We start from the raw sequence: 19,005 nt of genomic DNA on the forward strand, positions 1-19,005 counted from the left end.
GTGACTTTCCAGGTAACTCCCAGTTACCTCCCTGGGCATGACGTGCTGTGGTATGGAATACCTCTTTGGCTAGCTTGGGTCAGGTGTCCTGTCTCTGCTTCCTCCCGGCCTCCCCTCGTCCCAGTCAGAGCATGAGACTCGCCAGAATAAACATTACTTAACAACAATTAAAAACAATCGGTGTTATCAGCTTTGTTCCCAGGCTGAAAGTCAAAACACAGTGCTGCACCAGCTACTAAGAAGGAGAAAATATGACTGCTACTGCTAAACCCAGGACACATGATTTGTCAAATACGATGGCCAGTGGCTTAACAACTTCATTTGCCAGCTCCTTCAGGACCCGCGGATGGGTTTCATCAGGTCCCGTGGACTTGTGTACGTTCAGGTTCTTAAGATGGTCTCGAACCAGATCCTCTCCTACAGTGGGCCAAAGTTCTTCATTCTCACAGTCCCTGCGTCTGCCTTCCAAGACTTGGGTGGTGTGGTCAGAGCCTTTACCAGTGAAGGCTGAGGCAAAGAAGTCATAAGAATCTCAGCCTTCTCCAAATTGAGGGAAGTCAGTTCTCCTGATAGCTTCTGGAGTGGGAACTTCACCTGACTGCCATGATTTTTCGAATTAAAGTGAAGAACTGAATGACTTGTGTCAGAACAGAGACAAAAGTACTTCCTGAGAAATCCTTTTACAGATAGCAGTCTCAGGTAGGAATCTGATTTCACAGACTTCAAGAATTTTGTGCTTTGCAGGCTGACAAGAATGTATGACCATTCAATTTCATTTCACCTTCCCCTTTATTCAGTGGGTTTATATACATATAGCTTTCCCAATAGCTATAAAGAAAGCAGAAGTAAAATATATTTTTTAATAATTAATGTAATGAGCTTGAGTACACACACTTCCTTATCTTAAGTATAACAGGTATCTGGAAAATAAATTGGATTAGGTCAAAAAGGTAAATTAATCTTAGAAGAACTCAATTATTTAAAAATGTTAGGCACAAGAATCCTCGTCGTATTATAAAAAACTGTTTCGTCAGGAGAAAGAACTAAAAACTGTTTCTCTTACACAAGCTAACAAAACAGTCTCCTGAAATGTTTTCTCACAGAAAAATTCTGGCCAAATCATTAACTATATGGAGCCTGTTTAAAAATTCAGAAAAGCATGGTTCTAGAACTGCAGATTCCCTGGTGTTTTTTGCTTTATAGTTTTCTATGGCATGGTTAATGTTGCTTGATAGCATCCTGGTATGTACACATGACAGATGAACTTCTGCACACTTTCATGTACTTCTTCAAACATTTTAAAACCATGGAAGATACTAAACCACAATATAAAATACCCCAAAACAGACCTGGCAGACTCAAGGCTACTTGTCATATAAGGCATTAAGTAGATCACACTAGGGGTGTTGAAGCAATTGACAATGTCTAGTCTTAAAAAAGACATAGATTAACACAGTTATACTCTCTGGGGCCTAATGGTTTGACAGACTGATGATGCTGCAAGAAGCTCAGACATAAGGTAATTGCCTCTTTCATTTTTTTAATATATATAAGCAATTATATGTTAAGTAAGGCACCAGTAATAATCTATCCTTTTCTCCTAGACTTAATGTGACCAGATATTATCCTGTACAAGATTCTTTTTTGCTCCTAAAGGCTGCAAATTTGCTTTGTGTTAAACTGAGATCCTTGTCTCCTGTTAGTATCCTGTGTTCTGGATGAGTCACTATCGATACCTGTCTCTGAGCCTGGTGTCACTGGCAGAATTTAGGGGTTTCTGATCATAGGTCAGTTTACATGTTAGCAGGCCTGCTGGCAACACATGGGGTGCATCTATCTGAAAGACAGAAAAGGATCTTTGCACAGGAGTTAGCAGCTCTCACTGAAAGAGTTTTAAACCAGATTTGAAGGGAGAAAGGGATAAAATCAGGCTCACTAGAGATAAGCCTGGGTGCAGCATGCCAATATTTGAGGAATGGTGCACTAGTGAGGTTCATTGGTCTGCCATCACAGTGGATGGATGGAGATCAATGTGGCAGCACAGAGTTATTGATGCGTTAGAGATCATTGAAGCACCCGAGAATGGTCACATAGGTATTAGGGCTTCTCCCCTCCAAAAGTTCAATCAATCTCCGAACTGAAGTTCATCCGCAACAGCATGGGCTGTGTGCATTGTTGCTGGAGAAGCTGGAAGTTATTGTGCAGCTGGAAAACTACGACATAGTTGCCATCACAAAAACATGCTGGAACTACTCATACAACTGAAGTGCCGCCTTCAGAAGGGACAGGCAAGGAAGTACAGGCAGTGGAATAGCCCTGTATGTTAGGGAGTGTCTTGACTGTCTAAAGCTTAATAATGGCGACAATAAGTTTGAGTGCTTATGGCTAAGAATCAGAGGGAAGGCCAACAGTCACTTAACATGGTGGGAATCTGTTACAGAACCGCCCAGCCAGGATGAAGAGGCAGATGAAATATAAGCAGCTGGGGGAAGTCTCACCATCACTAGCCCTTCTTTTCACCAGGACTTCAATTTACCTACTTCTATCTGCTGGTTGTCGAGCATTGGAACAGGCTACCCAGGCAAGTGGTAAAGTCACCATTCCTGGAAGTATTTAAAAAAATGTGTAGATGTGACACTCAGGAACACGGTTTGGTGGTGGATGTGGCAGTGCTAGATTAATGGTTAGATCTGATGGTCTTAAAGGTCTTTTTCAACCTAAATGACTCTATAATTCTATGTTTCTATTATGTTCACTATATTTAGGGTGTGTTACTATTATGTTTAAGAGGGGAAAATACTAGAACAGAATAAATAATGCCCTGGGAAAATGTTAGTAACGTTGTTGCATAATTTTGCTTCATACACAGCCAAAGTCCACTTGAACTGTGCAACAAATTACGGAAAAACTTTTTGTACATTTTCTTACTGTCACAGGTTTGAAACAAGGCAATTTCTTCTGGATTAAAAGTTTTCTTCTTATTGATACTGGATCTTCACATTATACTCAAGAGAGGAGAATGTTCTTCAGTACAAATGCTTTTTCACTTTCTAATCACTCTTGGTTTGTCTATAATACTGCTCAGTAAAACTACGGAATTGTACAAAAATTTTCTTTGTTGGAACCAGCTCTAGGAGAAGTAAATATAACAGGTCTAGAAGGTATAAATAAGCAGTGGAAATTACAGCAGAAACTACCTCCCAGACATGACTTTCCTCAAATTCTAGTATTTCCTAATACACTTCAAAGCTTTTCTCTTTCTCACCAGATATTCCTTTACTTCTACCAATGGCAGTGAAGAAACAAAGTACTTAATTTTACAGTACTACCTCTGTAGCACTGGAGAACCAGTGAGCTTCACCTGTCAGTTGGATTCCTTTTTGGAGGAGAGAATGACATTCAATACAAATGGGACTTTTTGTCTTTCCTATATATTCTGAGAATGCTTTCTAGAAATGCTAAGGCACCAGAAAAATGAGAATGCCAAGGTTTTGCATCATTCAGGAACCAGAAAACATTGATTTATTCAGTGGCATTTTCTTACTCATAGCATCACAGAAAGGGCTGGTTGGTAGGGACCTTAGGCAAAGATAACTTCCACTAGAGAAGTTTTCTCAAAACCTTATCCAACTTAATCTTGAGCACTTCTAAGGATGGAGCATCCACAACTTCTCTGGGCAACCGTTCCATTGTCTCACCATCCTCATTGTAAAAATTCTTTTCTTATGTTCAGTATAAACTTACACTCTTTCAGTTTAAACCTGTTGTGCCTCGTCCTGTAACTACAGGCACTGGTAAAAAAATATTTCTTTTTTCTTTTAAGTTCTCTTTATACATTGAAAAGCTCTAATAAGGTCCCCCTAGAGCCTTCATTTCAGAGCTAGTGAATCAAGTGCACCACTCAGCTTGCTGTCGCCTGTAAACTTGCTGAGGGTGCAAGCAATCCCTCTATGTCACTGATGAACATATTAAATACTACTGGTCCCAGTATGCTCCCCTCAGGAATGCTACTCATTACTGGTTTCCATTTGAACACTGAGACACTGAATATATTTCTTTGGATGCAGCCATCCAGCCATTTCCTTATCCATCTAACAGTCTTTCCATCAAACCAAATTCTCCAATTTAGGAAGCAGAATGTTGTGGGGGACCATATGAAAAACCTTACTAAAGTCTAGATAGATTATAGCTACTCCCCGGTCTCCTGATGCAGTTACTGTATTGTAGAAGGTCACTAGATTAGTCAGGTGACTAGTAATCCATAGTAGAGTGAGGAACATGTGCTGAGCATATCAGCACAGCCAGTGTCCCTCTGTAGACGGAATGGGGAGAAACCAAATCTCCAGCTGAAGCTCCACCCAGGTGGAAAGCATTCCTTCTTCCAGGAACCCTTCTTAATTTGCACTGGTATTATCTCTCAGACATTTGTATTGATGGATGCTATGATAATACCGCTAAAAACACATTTACATCTCAGGCATTACACTGGCTAACCTTTGTTTCTACTGAGATTGTTATTCTCTGTTTTAGCACAGTTTTGCTAAGCAGTCCTTTTATCATTACTGTTTTCACAAAAAAATTGCTTAATTATTATCTTTTGAAAAGATATGTTTGAAGAGACACTCACTCACACCCTCAGAACAGATGTTCCACCTCCTGCATCAATTGCTCATTTATTAATGGTTTAGATTTACATGCAAAAATGAATGTGTTCTTGTCAAACCTATACTAAGATCAATCCCCTTGATGATATTGAACTTCAGTTTCCTGCTCTCTTTGTCTTTGAAAACTCCTGCATCCCATGTAATCTGAACTATTTTCCAAGGTCTGAAGCCACACTGTCACCTTTTCCCCTCACTCACTTCCAAACTTCCCTGTGACTCTTGTGAGTTCAAGGACGTACTTTCACTTGTGGTGTTCCACCTGTCCAAAACTTATTTCCTCTTCTGCCTAAGCCACTGAATAATTTCTTGAAATCTCACCTTAAAACCTCCCTGTTCTCTTTAACCTATGATTCACAACATCTGGATAACATTTTTTTATATCCTTTATGAAGCCTACACAGTAAAAAGCAAATTTATTGTAGTCTTGTTGAAGCAAGCTATACTTGATGTACTAATATGACTGTGGATTAAGGGTCCTACAGAGTCCACTCAAGATAGATTGACCCTTGCAAAATCTACTGAAGTCTGAGTATCTATATTCACTCACCTGAACACCTCATAGCTACAAGCTTGCAGGCTTACAGGCTATTGTGCTTCTTCCCTTTGAACTCCCAAATTTATTCCTGATGTCAGATAAAACTACTGAGTTTTGACCAGCTATAACAAGGTGCCTAATGTGGGCCCGGAAGAACTGAATGAAAGGATAGAGATCCTTCATCTCTCCCTCCAGTGACCAGTTCCATTTCCCTCATACCGACTTTAGATACTCTCCAAAGAGAGCAGTGGTAGAAATGAAAAAAACATAGCATTCTTCTGCTGATGCAACTAAATGAAGGATGGAAGTTCCATCATACTTTCCTTATCTAAGTGATAGATAGCAGATTCAGGTATCTATTATAAAAGCTGAGCAAGACAAACAATTTGATTTTAGATTGGTTCTATTCAATTCAATAAGAGGATGCAAGAAGGCAAACTCACAACATCAGATGGGCTACACAGTGAGGGGGATAGGGAGCTCTAAGAAGAAATGTGAAAATTAATAGGACGGTGTGTCACAAACCATATCATCCTACTAACAGTAGGTGAACAGTACCTATTTCTAAGGCTGGTATTCCTCCCCATTCAGAATGCATTCATTATTGTAGCAAGTAATTTTCTGTATTCCTGTTGAAAAGACTATTTAAATCTAGGGTTTTTTTCTTTAGCTCACCTAAGCATTTTATGCTCATGCTCATTTTTATGCCTTTGAATAGTCTTAGGATGGAACATTTAACTCTTTTTAACTGACACTTCCTTGAATTTTGGGTTTTAATCTTCAAGCCTTTTGTACTGGTCAAAGAACCAGGAACGGAAGAAAAAACTTCAGTTCACATTCACGCATCTCCTAGAGCTGTGATTTAAAGGAAACACTATAAATATTTCAGACTTACAACATATTTTTCAGTGTTGATAGATATATGCTTTGGAATATATTAAATTGTGTGCATGCATAAAGACATTCTACCAGTAGAGATGTTTTCTGCATATAGGAAATCACAGAAACACAGACTAATAATAATATATTACTATTAGTGTCACACTACTGAAATATGGATGGTAGCACAAGGGTACAAGTAAAACCTTTCTATCTCCTGAATGACTACTGGCATATGAGGAAAGAGTGTAATAGGAAACAGACTGCAAAAGCAAGTACAGATTGAGTGGAGTTGTTTTCATTTGGCATGAGAATATGGGTGTATCAAAAAGATATGAGCAAATCTTTTTAACTGCTATCTGTCTCTGAAAAACTTTACCCGAATTAGCAGTCAATTTTGACAGAAATACTGTTATGCAAATCTATTTCTAACAAAAGGTGTTTGAATGTTCATTTTCAGGCTGGTTATTCTGTCTTATACCTACATATATGAAAAAAACAAACCCAGAGTATGAAAGGAGAATTTCATTAATACTGTATTGTATCACAGAGTACAGCATATTGAGTCTGCGTATAAGGAGTAGCTGAATAACTAAAAGAAATGGATTAAAAATATAAAGGTCAAAATCCCTACTTTTATTCTGGAGCCCTTGGTCTGTAACCACCAAACCTGCATTTCTTACCACATTATCATATTTCATAGGACTAATTTCTAGGAGGGATCTACAAAATGGATAGGCACTCCAGCCTACATTAACTACAGTTAATAACAATAATGAGTAACTATAATGATGAATCTGTTGTTGAGGTCCCGTGTATCTAGGAAAGTTATGGCTAGCATTTATTCCAGCTCTAAATTCCTGTAATTCTGAGGATGCTGTAATTCTTTAAACTGACTCTACTTCTTGAAAGTCCATATTGGCATGTAATTTCTGATCACATTGACTCTCAAATTTTGTAGGTTGCTACCAGTTAATTATTGAAGGTTTCTCAAAAGCATAATAAGTAAATTTAAAATATTATAGAAGAAAGTTAAACCAAGACAAGATTTCTATTCCATCTATAAGGTTTTTGTTTTTTTTTTTTTAACATGCACATCAAAGTAAGTAAATAAAATTAAATACTCACTCCTGTTATGTAACGAGGTCTATACTGGATGGTCCCAAATAAGCCAAGTATGACTATAATAATGTGTATAAAATTTGCCAGGATGGGTGCCCACTGATAACCAAGGAAGTCAAATATCTGCCTCTCGAGCACAGATACCTATGGTTGAAAAGCAAAAGTACAAATAGATTAGAACAGACCAGAAACACCTGTTTGTGAGTTTCCCCTTCCATGCCCAAGATAATTGCTCTGAGTAAAAAAATACTTCAGTCAGAAGTAAAATGAAATGAGTTTACAATGTTTTACCTTCTTGTTTTAATGAAAGCTGCATTTCTCACTGTCAGTTTACTGAGTTGTATTCTGTTAGCTAAAATGTTCATGTGGGCAGTTCCACCAAGACACTGAACTCCTCACTAGGACACTAGGTTTCCAGGAAGAGAAACACAAATCATTTTATTATATACACCAGCAAATATAACAGTGTTCTAGAGTACCAGTGCTGAAAGTAAATAGCAGGCTTCTGCCATCTTCTCAGCTTTGCTTCCATTCACAAACACCATCCTTCAGCCTAGTCCTAACTCTTTACTTTGATTATTTCCCTACCTTTTTGTTTTTTCTCTTCCCTCTATCCCCAGCTATCCTGCCAGTGAAATTTCACATGTAACCAAATGCATGCAACTTTTTGACATGGTTCTACTGATAATGACTCTAGTTTACCTCCTCTCACTGCCACAAACATCAGCTACCCAAGACTCTAAACACTTAATTTTAAAAAGAAAATTAAGGGACAATTTTAGGCTGTTGATGACTCTTTTCAAACAATTGCTATTCCAAGCACTCCAACTAAAAAAACCTGCATTTCTGACAGTATCAGTAGAAATTATTTCAGAATTCAGATAGTAGGTGTCCCTTAACTGGCATTTGGACATTATGTCACAGCACTGCCCCCCAGACCATACATAAAATGGCATGTTTTGACAAAAATAATACTGATGTGAATATTAGAAGGCAATATGATAGTGAAGTAAATTCAGACAGAAAGGGCAAGGAATTTCTTTGACAACATTCCAACAACTTCACTAAATGGGACAGTGAATAGACAAGTTCCGTGCAACTGTGAATAATACAAAGAAACTAATAATAAACAAAATTATAGTAGTAATAATAATAATAACACCACCACCACATAGAGAAAATAAAGAAAAAGCAGGTTATTTCTTTATAAAGTTGCATTAAATGACAGGTGACTATTCATTCAGTTTATATTGTGCAATGGATTAATTGAATTGGGTGTATCTGCCACACACTCCATTCATTGTAAACATAATACCTTTTAAGATCAAGTACTACATTAATAATTAACTACTGTTCTTGCATGATGTAGCTATGGGAAAGTTTTTCAATTTTCATGCTGCAGTCCACTGCCACACCAACACTTTCTTTTTGAAATTAAGTGAAAAATTTGCCATTAAAAAGACAGCCTACACTTACACCAGTACTGCAAATGCAAAGGGTGTTAATTATATAGTACTTACAGGCATAAACTGAACCTTAAGATAGGGATTGTCAAAATAATCCTGGGGAATTTTGTCAGCCATATCATTTTGAACTTGAAAGTTCAGGTTTTCATGTCAAACACTGAATTCCTCTCTACAACAAAGATTCCTTTCACACAATGCATTCAGCTTATAGCCAGTCTCGGGATTTTGCCTAATATTTTATTTTACATATTTACTGCCGGAAAAAGATTCTAGTCCTACATCTTCCAAGATCTTAATGAACTGATTTGTGCTATCCTCAACCATCCCTAGCAAACCAACATCATAGAAGAGTTCTCAGAATCCCAAGACATAATATTCTAATGGAGACAATGGGATGAAGAAAGACAAGGAAGGCCAAGCTGTAATAGGAACCACACAGAATCTCAGACTGCCTGTGCTTTATCATTAAGTTAATCTTATCATTAAGATATCTAATTTTCATCAGCTGAACAAAGAGTAAATGAGAAAAGCAAAGCAGTAGCAAAAAGTCTAGACTGTACAAGCTTCTAGTAGAGTAACAGTAGTGATTCAGCTGGGAATATAACACCAGGAATATAATACTGGGAATATAATAAAATACCAGGGATGATGCAAATCATTTGACCAGTAGGAAAATATAAAGGTAAGTATGCCAACTGAAAAACTGGGGCATGGTAGTTAATTATAAAAAAAAGTAGAAAACCTAATATTCCTGCTACAACATTTGTTTAAACTTGTTTATGGGGCTGTACTGAATAAATGGCTATTCTGTGCGAACTGCCACTTCTCACACACCAATGTACTTTTTTTGATGACTGGCAATTTCCTTAGGACCAGGCAACCACTCCCTTAAATTTTGCGGCTATGTTGAAACTTCTGGTGGGAGATCTACTGGAAAACATGGCACACAAGGAAGTGGGTAAATATTGGCTGTGCAGAACAAAGAGACAAGCCTGCACTCTGTCCCTGTGTATCTACCTCACATTTGCCATAGGCAGACTTGCTATTAGACTTTCTTCCATTACTCCTAGGAATCATCTGAGTGTGGGGAGTGCTGGATATGTGAGATGGGAGCATTCTTGCAGGCTATGCAGAGATAAAATGCTGTGAAAATGCAGCTGCTGTTCCTTAGAGATCAAACTATTGCAGCAAGGTGCATCGCAGATTTATCAAAATGGAAAATACAGGACAGAACTAAATCTTTATTCCCACTTCCTGAAGAGATGAAGGTTGAGAGAAAATAAAAACAACCCACAAAGAAAGAGAAAAATACATGCAGTTACTAATAAATATAAATTCTCGTTTGGTCTGTGTTTCTAAAAGGTGAAAAGTGAAAAATAGGACAAAGTACTGGCCAAATCTATTAAAACCAGTGGCTTTCTCCTCTTCCACAGATGCCAGAATCATAAGGGATTTCCTTACCTAGCAAGAGAAAATATAGACCTGATTTAGAAAGATTTTTTTTTTTCCATTTACGTCTAAAACTTAACATTCCTGGTCAAACAACTGCACTTTTTTTCCCAAATCCTATCCATCAGCTTTAAATGTTTAATGACACTTCAAGGACATTCCAGAGAGAAAGGAAAGGACTGTCAATGCAATATTAATTTTTAAAGTCTAGGAAGAGATAAAGAATTGTCCATTTTCTTCTTCTTTTGGAAATGAGTTTAAAATGAGAACAGGAAAGAGGAAAAATTGATGCTTTGCATGAAAAAGTACGCAGTGGTAACAAAAGAAAAATGTGGTTGAATTCAACTCTATTTTAATAATGCATTGAATCAAGAATGTAGGGTTATGGAGACTCAGTTCCTAATGTTAGAAAATAAACATGCACCCCATTGTCTTCTTAAGCTTCCAAACACAGAGAATGTCATATGATGATTAAGTAATCATTAATAAAATTATAGAGAGAGTTAAGTGCAGTAACAGTGAACGATGTTTTCTAATGCACTATTTTTTCCAGGCTTCTGTTAATTGTTTTAAAAATAAATACAAAATAAAACCAGCCTATATATTGTCAAGTTGGAATAGCCCAAACTACTTCCAGATTCTTGTCAGAGGCTGGTTGTTACTAGGTTAACAGTGTTACTAACCTTGAGGGATCTAAGGATTGAATTTCCAGAGGATAAAGAAAACCATTTTGACATGATTCTTAACGTATGTGATTGGACTAAAATTTCAGAGAGGAACCACAAAGGAGAAACCAGTTGAAAGGTGATTTATAACACAAACTCTAAAATGGAAAATGACAAAGCGCCTTTCCTCAGAAGGCTCCTTGAGAAGAAACTCAACCATGACTACTTCACAGTGATACAGAATCAAAAGTTGGCATTGACACTTTAATTTAAGTGCACACAGGCATACACACACACAACTGGGTATGTATGGTCCCTGCCAGCCAGGGCCCTTGGACAGAACATGCAGCACGGAGGCAGGCAGTACACTGGGGTCTGGGGCAGTGTCACTCAAATGATGGACTCACCAGTTGAGTGTTGGTTACAGGCTCTCAGTTCACTCCAAAAGAAGAGTGTATTAGCTTAAATTCACAGTTAAGGAGAATTAAGCAACCATAACCATATTATGACTGGTTCAGGCTAACAATGAGCTACAGAAATTAAGCTCTAATCAGTAACTCATTAAGTTCCCTCAACTCAATTGTGTTGCATCAGATGCCCACAGCTTCTACTAACTTTCTTGTGCTTTTACGCTAGATGCATAGTTTTTTAAAGACTTTCAGTTCTTGGTTTTATGGCTCAGAAAGTTACAAAAAGCCCAAGAAATACAGGTATTTTGGGTCTGTGATTTATGAAAGAATTCTAAATTTAGAGCATGCCTGCATCACATACAACATCCTCAGCTAACCCTCCCCAAGCACTTCCATCATTTTGAAGCAGAATGTGTATATTTGTGCCATTCCTCAGTAAGGTTCACTTATTTTTTTCATCAAAAGTTCAGATAATATCCTGAGATAGAAGGCCTAGCTACTCAACGAATTCTCCAGCTATGCAGCAGAAAAATGTTTTGGAAGTCAAACCCGTACAAAATACACCTATGCATCTGCAAGTGTGTATGTGAGTGTGGGTCAAGTCCTTTACCAAAACACAATGGGGGAAGAAAAAAAGAGTTTTTTTGTTTTGGTTTTTTTTGGTGAGAAGACAGGCAAGACTGAAATCAGGTTCTGTGAAGAGCTGTGGACACCACAGTGTTCTCAGCACATCTAATAAAAATCATCAGAAGCACACGTAATTCTAGTTAAAGTCAAGAAGGAACTAGTTTCCGCTTGTCCACTGGTTTCTTAGAGGAATAACATATACAGTACTAAGCCCCTGTCCTTAATCCATCTGATTCTGCTGAGAGCAGAACTAGGCTTTCACCACACTTGATAAGAAGGTAATCACAGTTTTTAAAAATCCTATATAGCACCACATCCCTGCATCATATTGTGTACAAGTGGATTTCTGCTGTGACCTGTAGAGGACAACAGGGCTCTCCACACGTAGAGAGCATATTCTAAGTCTCAGCTGCTGCCTTTTCTGTCTGAACACAGTAATAATAATAAAACGGTAAATACAAGCTTTCTACAGTAGGTTTTCTGTTACGTAGCAATGAGGAGTAGAACTGTTATCTAAATAATACTTCAGTTATCATTATTCATGACATGAAAATAAGACAGATTTTAGGCAAAGCTGAACTGGTGAAGCTGACAGTTGGTAAATAAAAATGTTTTAGTGTGCACTGAACATATCTCCAGGGCATTACACTCATCATTTACATTTAGACTCTACCATACATATATAGAAACCCACCTAGTGACCCAAACAATAACAAAATCAAACCCCTGTCTTCCATGTACTTCCCTGGAAGAATCACCTCCTGTATGAGCAGGCTATAAAAAAGAGGAAATTGCTGGCAAAATGCTTGATCAACAAGTTTTATTCTTGCAAAGTACTTTATTCACACAAATTATGAAACACCAGTATCTGTGAAAAAGAAGAATGATGGAAAAAAAAGGGGGGAAGTTCTTAATTTAACAATGACTTAGTATTTTTAATACTGCTTCCTAAAATTACTTTTAGAATAACCTTACAGGAACCATATTGCTAGAATTACGATAAAAAACCTAATAAGTAAGTGTTGCACCTAAGACATGTAGAATTGTGAAACCTGGAGCAAATACTTGAATTCGTTGCAATATTTTACACAGCTACACAGAGATGCAGAGATAATTGTGTCTTAGATGCCTATAGCTCTTTTGACTGCACAAGACAAAATCTATCTTTGCTAATAACAACAAAAATTCAGAATTTGCGAGGTATAGTAGATTTCAATACTCTTGAAACAAGAAGAGTATTTCAGTTCCTCCATTTGTCTTCAGACCCAAGTTTTGCACACAGCTGCACATGTGATCCCAAAAGATGGCTTAAATGGGTTAGGGTCTTAAGTTCATGCTACAATTTAAATCACAAATCTTAACATGTTACAGCAGTTTTTGTGTGTGTCTGTGTGTGCATATGTGTATGGTTGAAGATGGCAGAGTTTCTTGTTTCTGGCTGTCCAACAGTAACAAGACTTAAATATGTATTAGAACCACATCCTTTTACATGTCCAAAAGAAAATTTGAAAAATCAGTGTCATGTACACTGTTCTACCCATGAGGCTGAATATAATGCATTTAGTATTTCAGCTACAGGATGAACTTTAGTAACAATAATTTAGAGGTACTAAAAATACTAACAAAGCATTACTCACAGAAGATTGAATATATAAGAAAAGCTTAATATACTTGCTTAGATGTGATTTTTTCTTTTAGAAGGTGTCGTGGTTTAAACCGATCCACACAGGTCATCCACTCACTCCCCCCGACCCTCCCCGCTCTCGGAGGGATGGGGAGGACAATCAAGAGAATGTAACTCCCACGGGATGAGATAAGAACAGCCCAGTAACTAAGGTATAGCACAAATCACTGCTGCTACCACCAATGATAATATTGATAAGAGAAAATTACAAGAGAATACGATACCACTGCCAAACAAGTTCGACCCTCCCGAAGAGAGAGTGGGCCCTTCCGGGTAACTCCCAGTTACCTCCCTGGGCATGACGTGCTGTGGTATGGAATACCTCTTTGGCTAGTTTGGGTCAGGTGTCCTGTCTCTACTTCCTCCCGGCCTCCCCTCGTCCCCAGCAGAGCATGAGACTCATAAAGTCCTTGGCCAGATTAAACATCACTTAACAACAATTAAAAACAATTGCTGTTATCAGCTCTCTGCCCAGGTTGGAAGTCAAAACACAGAGCTTGCACCAGTTACTAAGAAGGAGCAAAACGGCTCCTAGTAAACCCAGGACAGAAGGGCAGATTTACAGAGTGCAGGCATGTATCACAGGGGCAGAAATCTGAGGGTTGCCTATTCCCACAGTGTTTCTGAAACTAGAGAATGCAGGGCAAACATGGCTGACATCTCTTTGCATGCCAGCGCAGACCTGGAAGCAGTATAGCAACATAGTGCCTGCCCCAGATACAGGACCCTGCTACAAAAGCTGTGCCAGTTTGCTGGCTTAAGCTCAAGACACGATCAAGTATTAAGAAAATGACTAAAACATACAGGGAACCTGGTGTTTAGCATTGCTGGTTTCATATGACTACCTAGCACAAAGTCATGTAGGTTATGAACATGGTCTTGGGGTTTTTGCTTATGTCAAAGGTCTGTAGAGACAGGTTAGCTGTGACTGTGGACAAAGAAGGGATCATGGTAGATGGGCTAGTGACCACTGATGTGAATAAGTTTAAATACTGCAAACTTGCTCAATCCCATCGTTTCCCATTTGGCCATTGACAATGGAAAGATCAAGACTGTTCAGGGGTTCCCTTCCACGTCTGTGCCCTACCTCCTATTCCCCTCTCTCTCTCTCCTTACATCCTTCTGATAAGAACACTGAAGCCCTGGCTCTCACACCTCATATTTAACATGGCAAAATTCAATTTTACTGACAATACTGAGAAGCCTTGAGCCAGTTCGTAATGTAAAAATACTTTTGAATTAAGATTCAATAATATTTCATAATTGCACAATCTGAATATGCCTGCAGTAAAGCCTGAAGGCAAAATCAAGCATTCAGAAAGCATTCAGCAAGATTACCCTTATCTAACATTTTCAAATTCTTTCTGTCTTTATAGAAATATTTGACAATAAAACAGGTCTTTCTTTCATTCACAAAGATACAACTAGGTTATACACAGTGATTACAGTATATTACATCTGTAAACTCAACAAAGATGTGATAACGCTGTTACGGATTTGACAAGAGGATGTAACTTGGGTGTCTCGAGGTAGTGAAACTATCTTCTGTGTATGTTTCTTCAGCCAAAAATAAAATGTGGTCTGAAAAACATTACCTTCTAACAACAACAAAAAATTAGTTTCTAATTCTCATCAGGAAAAGCATACCTCTAAGAAACTCAATTACTTACAGTAACTAAGTAAAAGTAAAGTAATTTTTGAGTGGTATTGGCAGGGATCACTCACTATCTCATCAGGACAGTTTTGTGATAATAAGAACCGGGCATTTGTCATTTGGGCAGAGGACTGTATCAAGTGAAAATAGCCAATATAGAGTTACTGTGGTGGCTTTACTTGTATTCAGACATACAAGAGCAGTCCACAAAACGAGAGAATGACACTAACTGTAAGGCACAGAGGGCTCCCTGCTTTGCCACTCATTCCACAAGTAAATACAGATAAGCAGGATGCTGACTTTGATTGACCTTACAGAAATCTCCCTGTTAAGATGCTCCTGCTGAAATAGTCATTATTCTTACACAGACTATTTGAAGTACTTACTAAATTTCCATGTCTTAGCATAACCTGAAAATTGACATTTAAACTGTGCAGATCACTTTATGGAAAAGATATAGTTGACATCATCCATAGAAAAGTTTCTAGCTGCTACACTTTGCCTATCACCTGCATATAAAGCCACTAGTCCTTGGGGAACTCCAAGTAGCGCTGAAGGCAGCCGTGTGTTTCTCTGCAACATGGCTACCCTAAGAGTCAGACTCGTCACCTGTTTTGTTTTTTTTTTTTTTTTTTTGTCTTTTTGGTAAAGAAAATGAAGTCTTCTCACAGGCTACTTCAAGACTGTCGATTCAACTAATTGGTTAGAATTCTTACAAGAATAATTTTAGAATCTTTGGTTAAAGCCAGACAATTTGCAGCAGTTTTCAATATTTCACCATTTGTATTCAATCTGTTTTTGAACATGATTATAAGAAAAAAAGGTAGCATATGAAATACTGCCATACTCATTACAGGAAAGCCCTAGGTCATTGGGCAACTGGGGTATGAGTCTCCATTCCAAGCCCCGTGAATAGCTACAGTCAGACACTGCTTTCAAACAGGTCCCATTAAACAGATTACGAAAATCTTGAAGGTTTTTTCTGGCTTTATGAAACAATGTGTTTAAGTAAGTGGGATCCTGAGCTTTCTGTTTCAAAGAAATCACCTCATCACCTGCCCCTGGAAAGCACAGCCTCTGAAGGTAAGTGAGCAGTACTGGTTACCATCTCTTTCTTTTGCCTCTTCCAACATTAAAGCTATAATAAAATCAGAAGGCAGACTGGCCATTCCTCTTCCCTAGCCCTGATGATAAATATCATGAATAAAAAGCTAATCTGCAATGACTAATGTACTAATACTGTATGTTGACCTCTTCAGTATGCCAATTCATGTATGCATATAAGTACATTGTTTCTGAAATATTATCTATTTGCAGCCAAACGTTATCAAACTACAAGGCAACAAACAGTGAAAAATGTAGTACTATAATAAACTTTTGACTTAAGGGAGAGTTAATCACAAAGCTTTATTTGTCTGTTAAGATTAAGAAGCTAAAAACGTGAGGGACAAGGAAAAGGACAGATGCAAAGCTTTGACAAAAGACTAAACACACATCATGAACAACTACCATATTCCACAGTGCTAACAGGTGTCACTGCATCCCAGTGATGATAATGGAGTCAAAATATTTCACTTCTGTGTGAGCAAATTATCCAGAAAATAAAAGGTAGTTGGATTAAAATTGAAATGTTCAAACAAAAGGGTGAATCAGGAAAAGAAACAGAGGGATACAACAGACATTCTTAGTTGCATAAATGTTTCCTGCAGTCAATAATGTTTCTCTGATTTACACAGAGATAATTTACATCAACTAATTTGAGGCTAAACTCAGATTTTTATGTGTTTATTTTGTGTAAAGGTTAGCTTTGAGTGTCTTGGATTAAACCCATTTATTTATCCAAAATATGTACCCAAGCACAGTAGCAGTCTCTCAGCAGGTATTTTGATGATGACAATATTGTTAAATATTTAAAATAAGATTTTTTTTTTTTTTTTTTTACTTTGTTTCTGTAACTCGTGGTAAAATACTGATATACAGTAGCATACTTCTCTGTAGTGGAACAAGAATGACATCAGTTTGCTTACGCCACTTGGTACCTTAATTATGTGGTGAAGGCTAGAGAGGGCTGCTTAACACACCTGAATAGCTTACATGATGGTATTTGCAGAAGATTTTGCTTCCTAAAAGAGCTAATCACATAAGTAAAACAAAAAATGCTTCATTGTCACAACTCCTTATCTCCCCTTCTACATTTGCCTTCAGATCTTCATTTTCACCACCTTCCAATTTGATTTCTTTAATTCCTCATGCCCACAGCAATTCTTGGAAGCAGCAAAAGCTATAATCCAGAACTGCTGCAAGCTCTCCTCCAGCAGAGCCCTATCCCTGCCAATAGCTGCCATCATTCAAGTGGCACTTGCTGGCATGATAGTACAGAGTTGCAGCAATTTCTTTTCCCTTTTCCATACCTCATATCCCCAGCTGTTCCAAGAGGGTGATCACCTTGCTGGTTTCATGAGGTCTAGAAAATGCAGCTATAATTATTGTGCTGGAAGTGCTGAAGGCAGCCAGCATCACTAAGGCAGGAATTGGAATGCAGCTCAACCAACGTAGCTGAATCTACTAATTTGTTGCACTGAATATTTTGTTGTAAGAAATAATCATGAGCCTTGTGATAGACTATGAAAGGCAAATTAAATTGCCTGAGCCAGACTCTTCCACACTGCCTAGTAAAAAAAAAAAAAAAAAAGAAAAAAAAGAAAAACTAGAACTGACAATTTTAGGTGAGCTGCTTTAGTCTAGGCATTTTAAATGCTGTGTCTTGTTAGCAAATAACCTCCTCAAATTACAGAAAAACCCAATCATCTATCCAATCATGACCTGTCAAAAAAGAGGTGTTTATAATTGTTTTTGACCAATTTAATGCGGATTAGATTTGGAGAGGAAGGCTAACAGTGTTCAATTTAATTTCATACCGTATGCTATCTTACATAAGATATTAAAAAGTCAACAGCAGAGCTTTTTTTTCCTGTAATTGTATTAGTGTTTTAAATGATGCATGTGTACTGACTTTCTAACCTTTGTTAGACAGTAGCTTTTAATATAATTATTTGAGGGTAACTACAGTGTCTTTTTCAAAGCTGACTCCTATTAATAAATGAAACAATATAAAAAATAACATTTACATAACACCAAATATCCAAATATCTGCATATTTCTTAGTGGTATAGGTGACCTCTCTAGACAGAATATTTTTAATTCATGAAAAGGTAATCTGGTATTATTGTGTGTGCTGCTTCTCTGCTACATCAAGAACATAGTTTTATGCAATTAATGCTGCACCTGCTAGTTCCTGCTTTGAGCTGCACAGCACTGCTGTGACTGTGGTAATGGTTTACCTTGTGGTTTATCTCTAGCCCAGTGACATACTATTTAGAACTCCATTCACAATGAAGATGTAGGCAGTCAACCTCCCCGGCAAACAGTATAGTTAGGTGGAAAAGTAACTTAAATAATTAGAACTGCCTTCTTTTTGAGTGGTTAAAAATAACCAAAGCAGAATCAACCTCTTTTATTCCTGCTGCTCTGTTACTGCAGCCAAGGAAAGAAAGGATCAATGCCCATTCAAAATGTCCTTCTATTGACAGGTAGAAGAGAAGAATGAATATATAAAGCTTGTGCACATCTGGGAAAATATGAAGGAAAAACAGGAGTCATCAAATTTTCCCTTTATTTATCTCACTATACGAAGAAAATCATGACAAAAAGTAAAACTCCAGGGTAAAGACAGCTTAGTATTGCGGACAACTAACCAAAGTGCCAGCAGATTTCTTATGAGAGCTGCCAATGGTTGTCAGTGTCAGTTATTTTTTAAGTGGTGTTCACATTCTTGCTTTGTGAAAAGCTC

The 19,005-nt window shown here is 37.7% G+C and overlaps 1 protein-coding gene across 1 annotated transcript in view; it reads right to left on the bottom strand.

Moving 5' to 3' along the window:
• The window catches only part of NKAIN2 (sodium/potassium transporting ATPase interacting 2), a 559,359-nt gene that overhangs the window by 306,361 nt on the left and 233,993 nt on the right, over nt 1-19,005 (bottom strand). Inside the window, exon 2 of the mRNA XM_065680962.1 lies at nt 7,207-7,344. Coding sequence (XP_065537034.1) covers nt 7,207-7,344 — 138 coding nt within the window. The remainder of the gene's footprint in view (nt 1-7,206; nt 7,345-19,005) is intronic.

Source organism: Lathamus discolor, chromosome 5, assembly GCF_037157495.1.
Source record: "Lathamus discolor isolate bLatDis1 chromosome 5, bLatDis1.hap1, whole genome shotgun sequence".
Taxonomy (NCBI): Eukaryota; Metazoa; Chordata; class Aves; order Psittaciformes; family Psittacidae; genus Lathamus; species Lathamus discolor.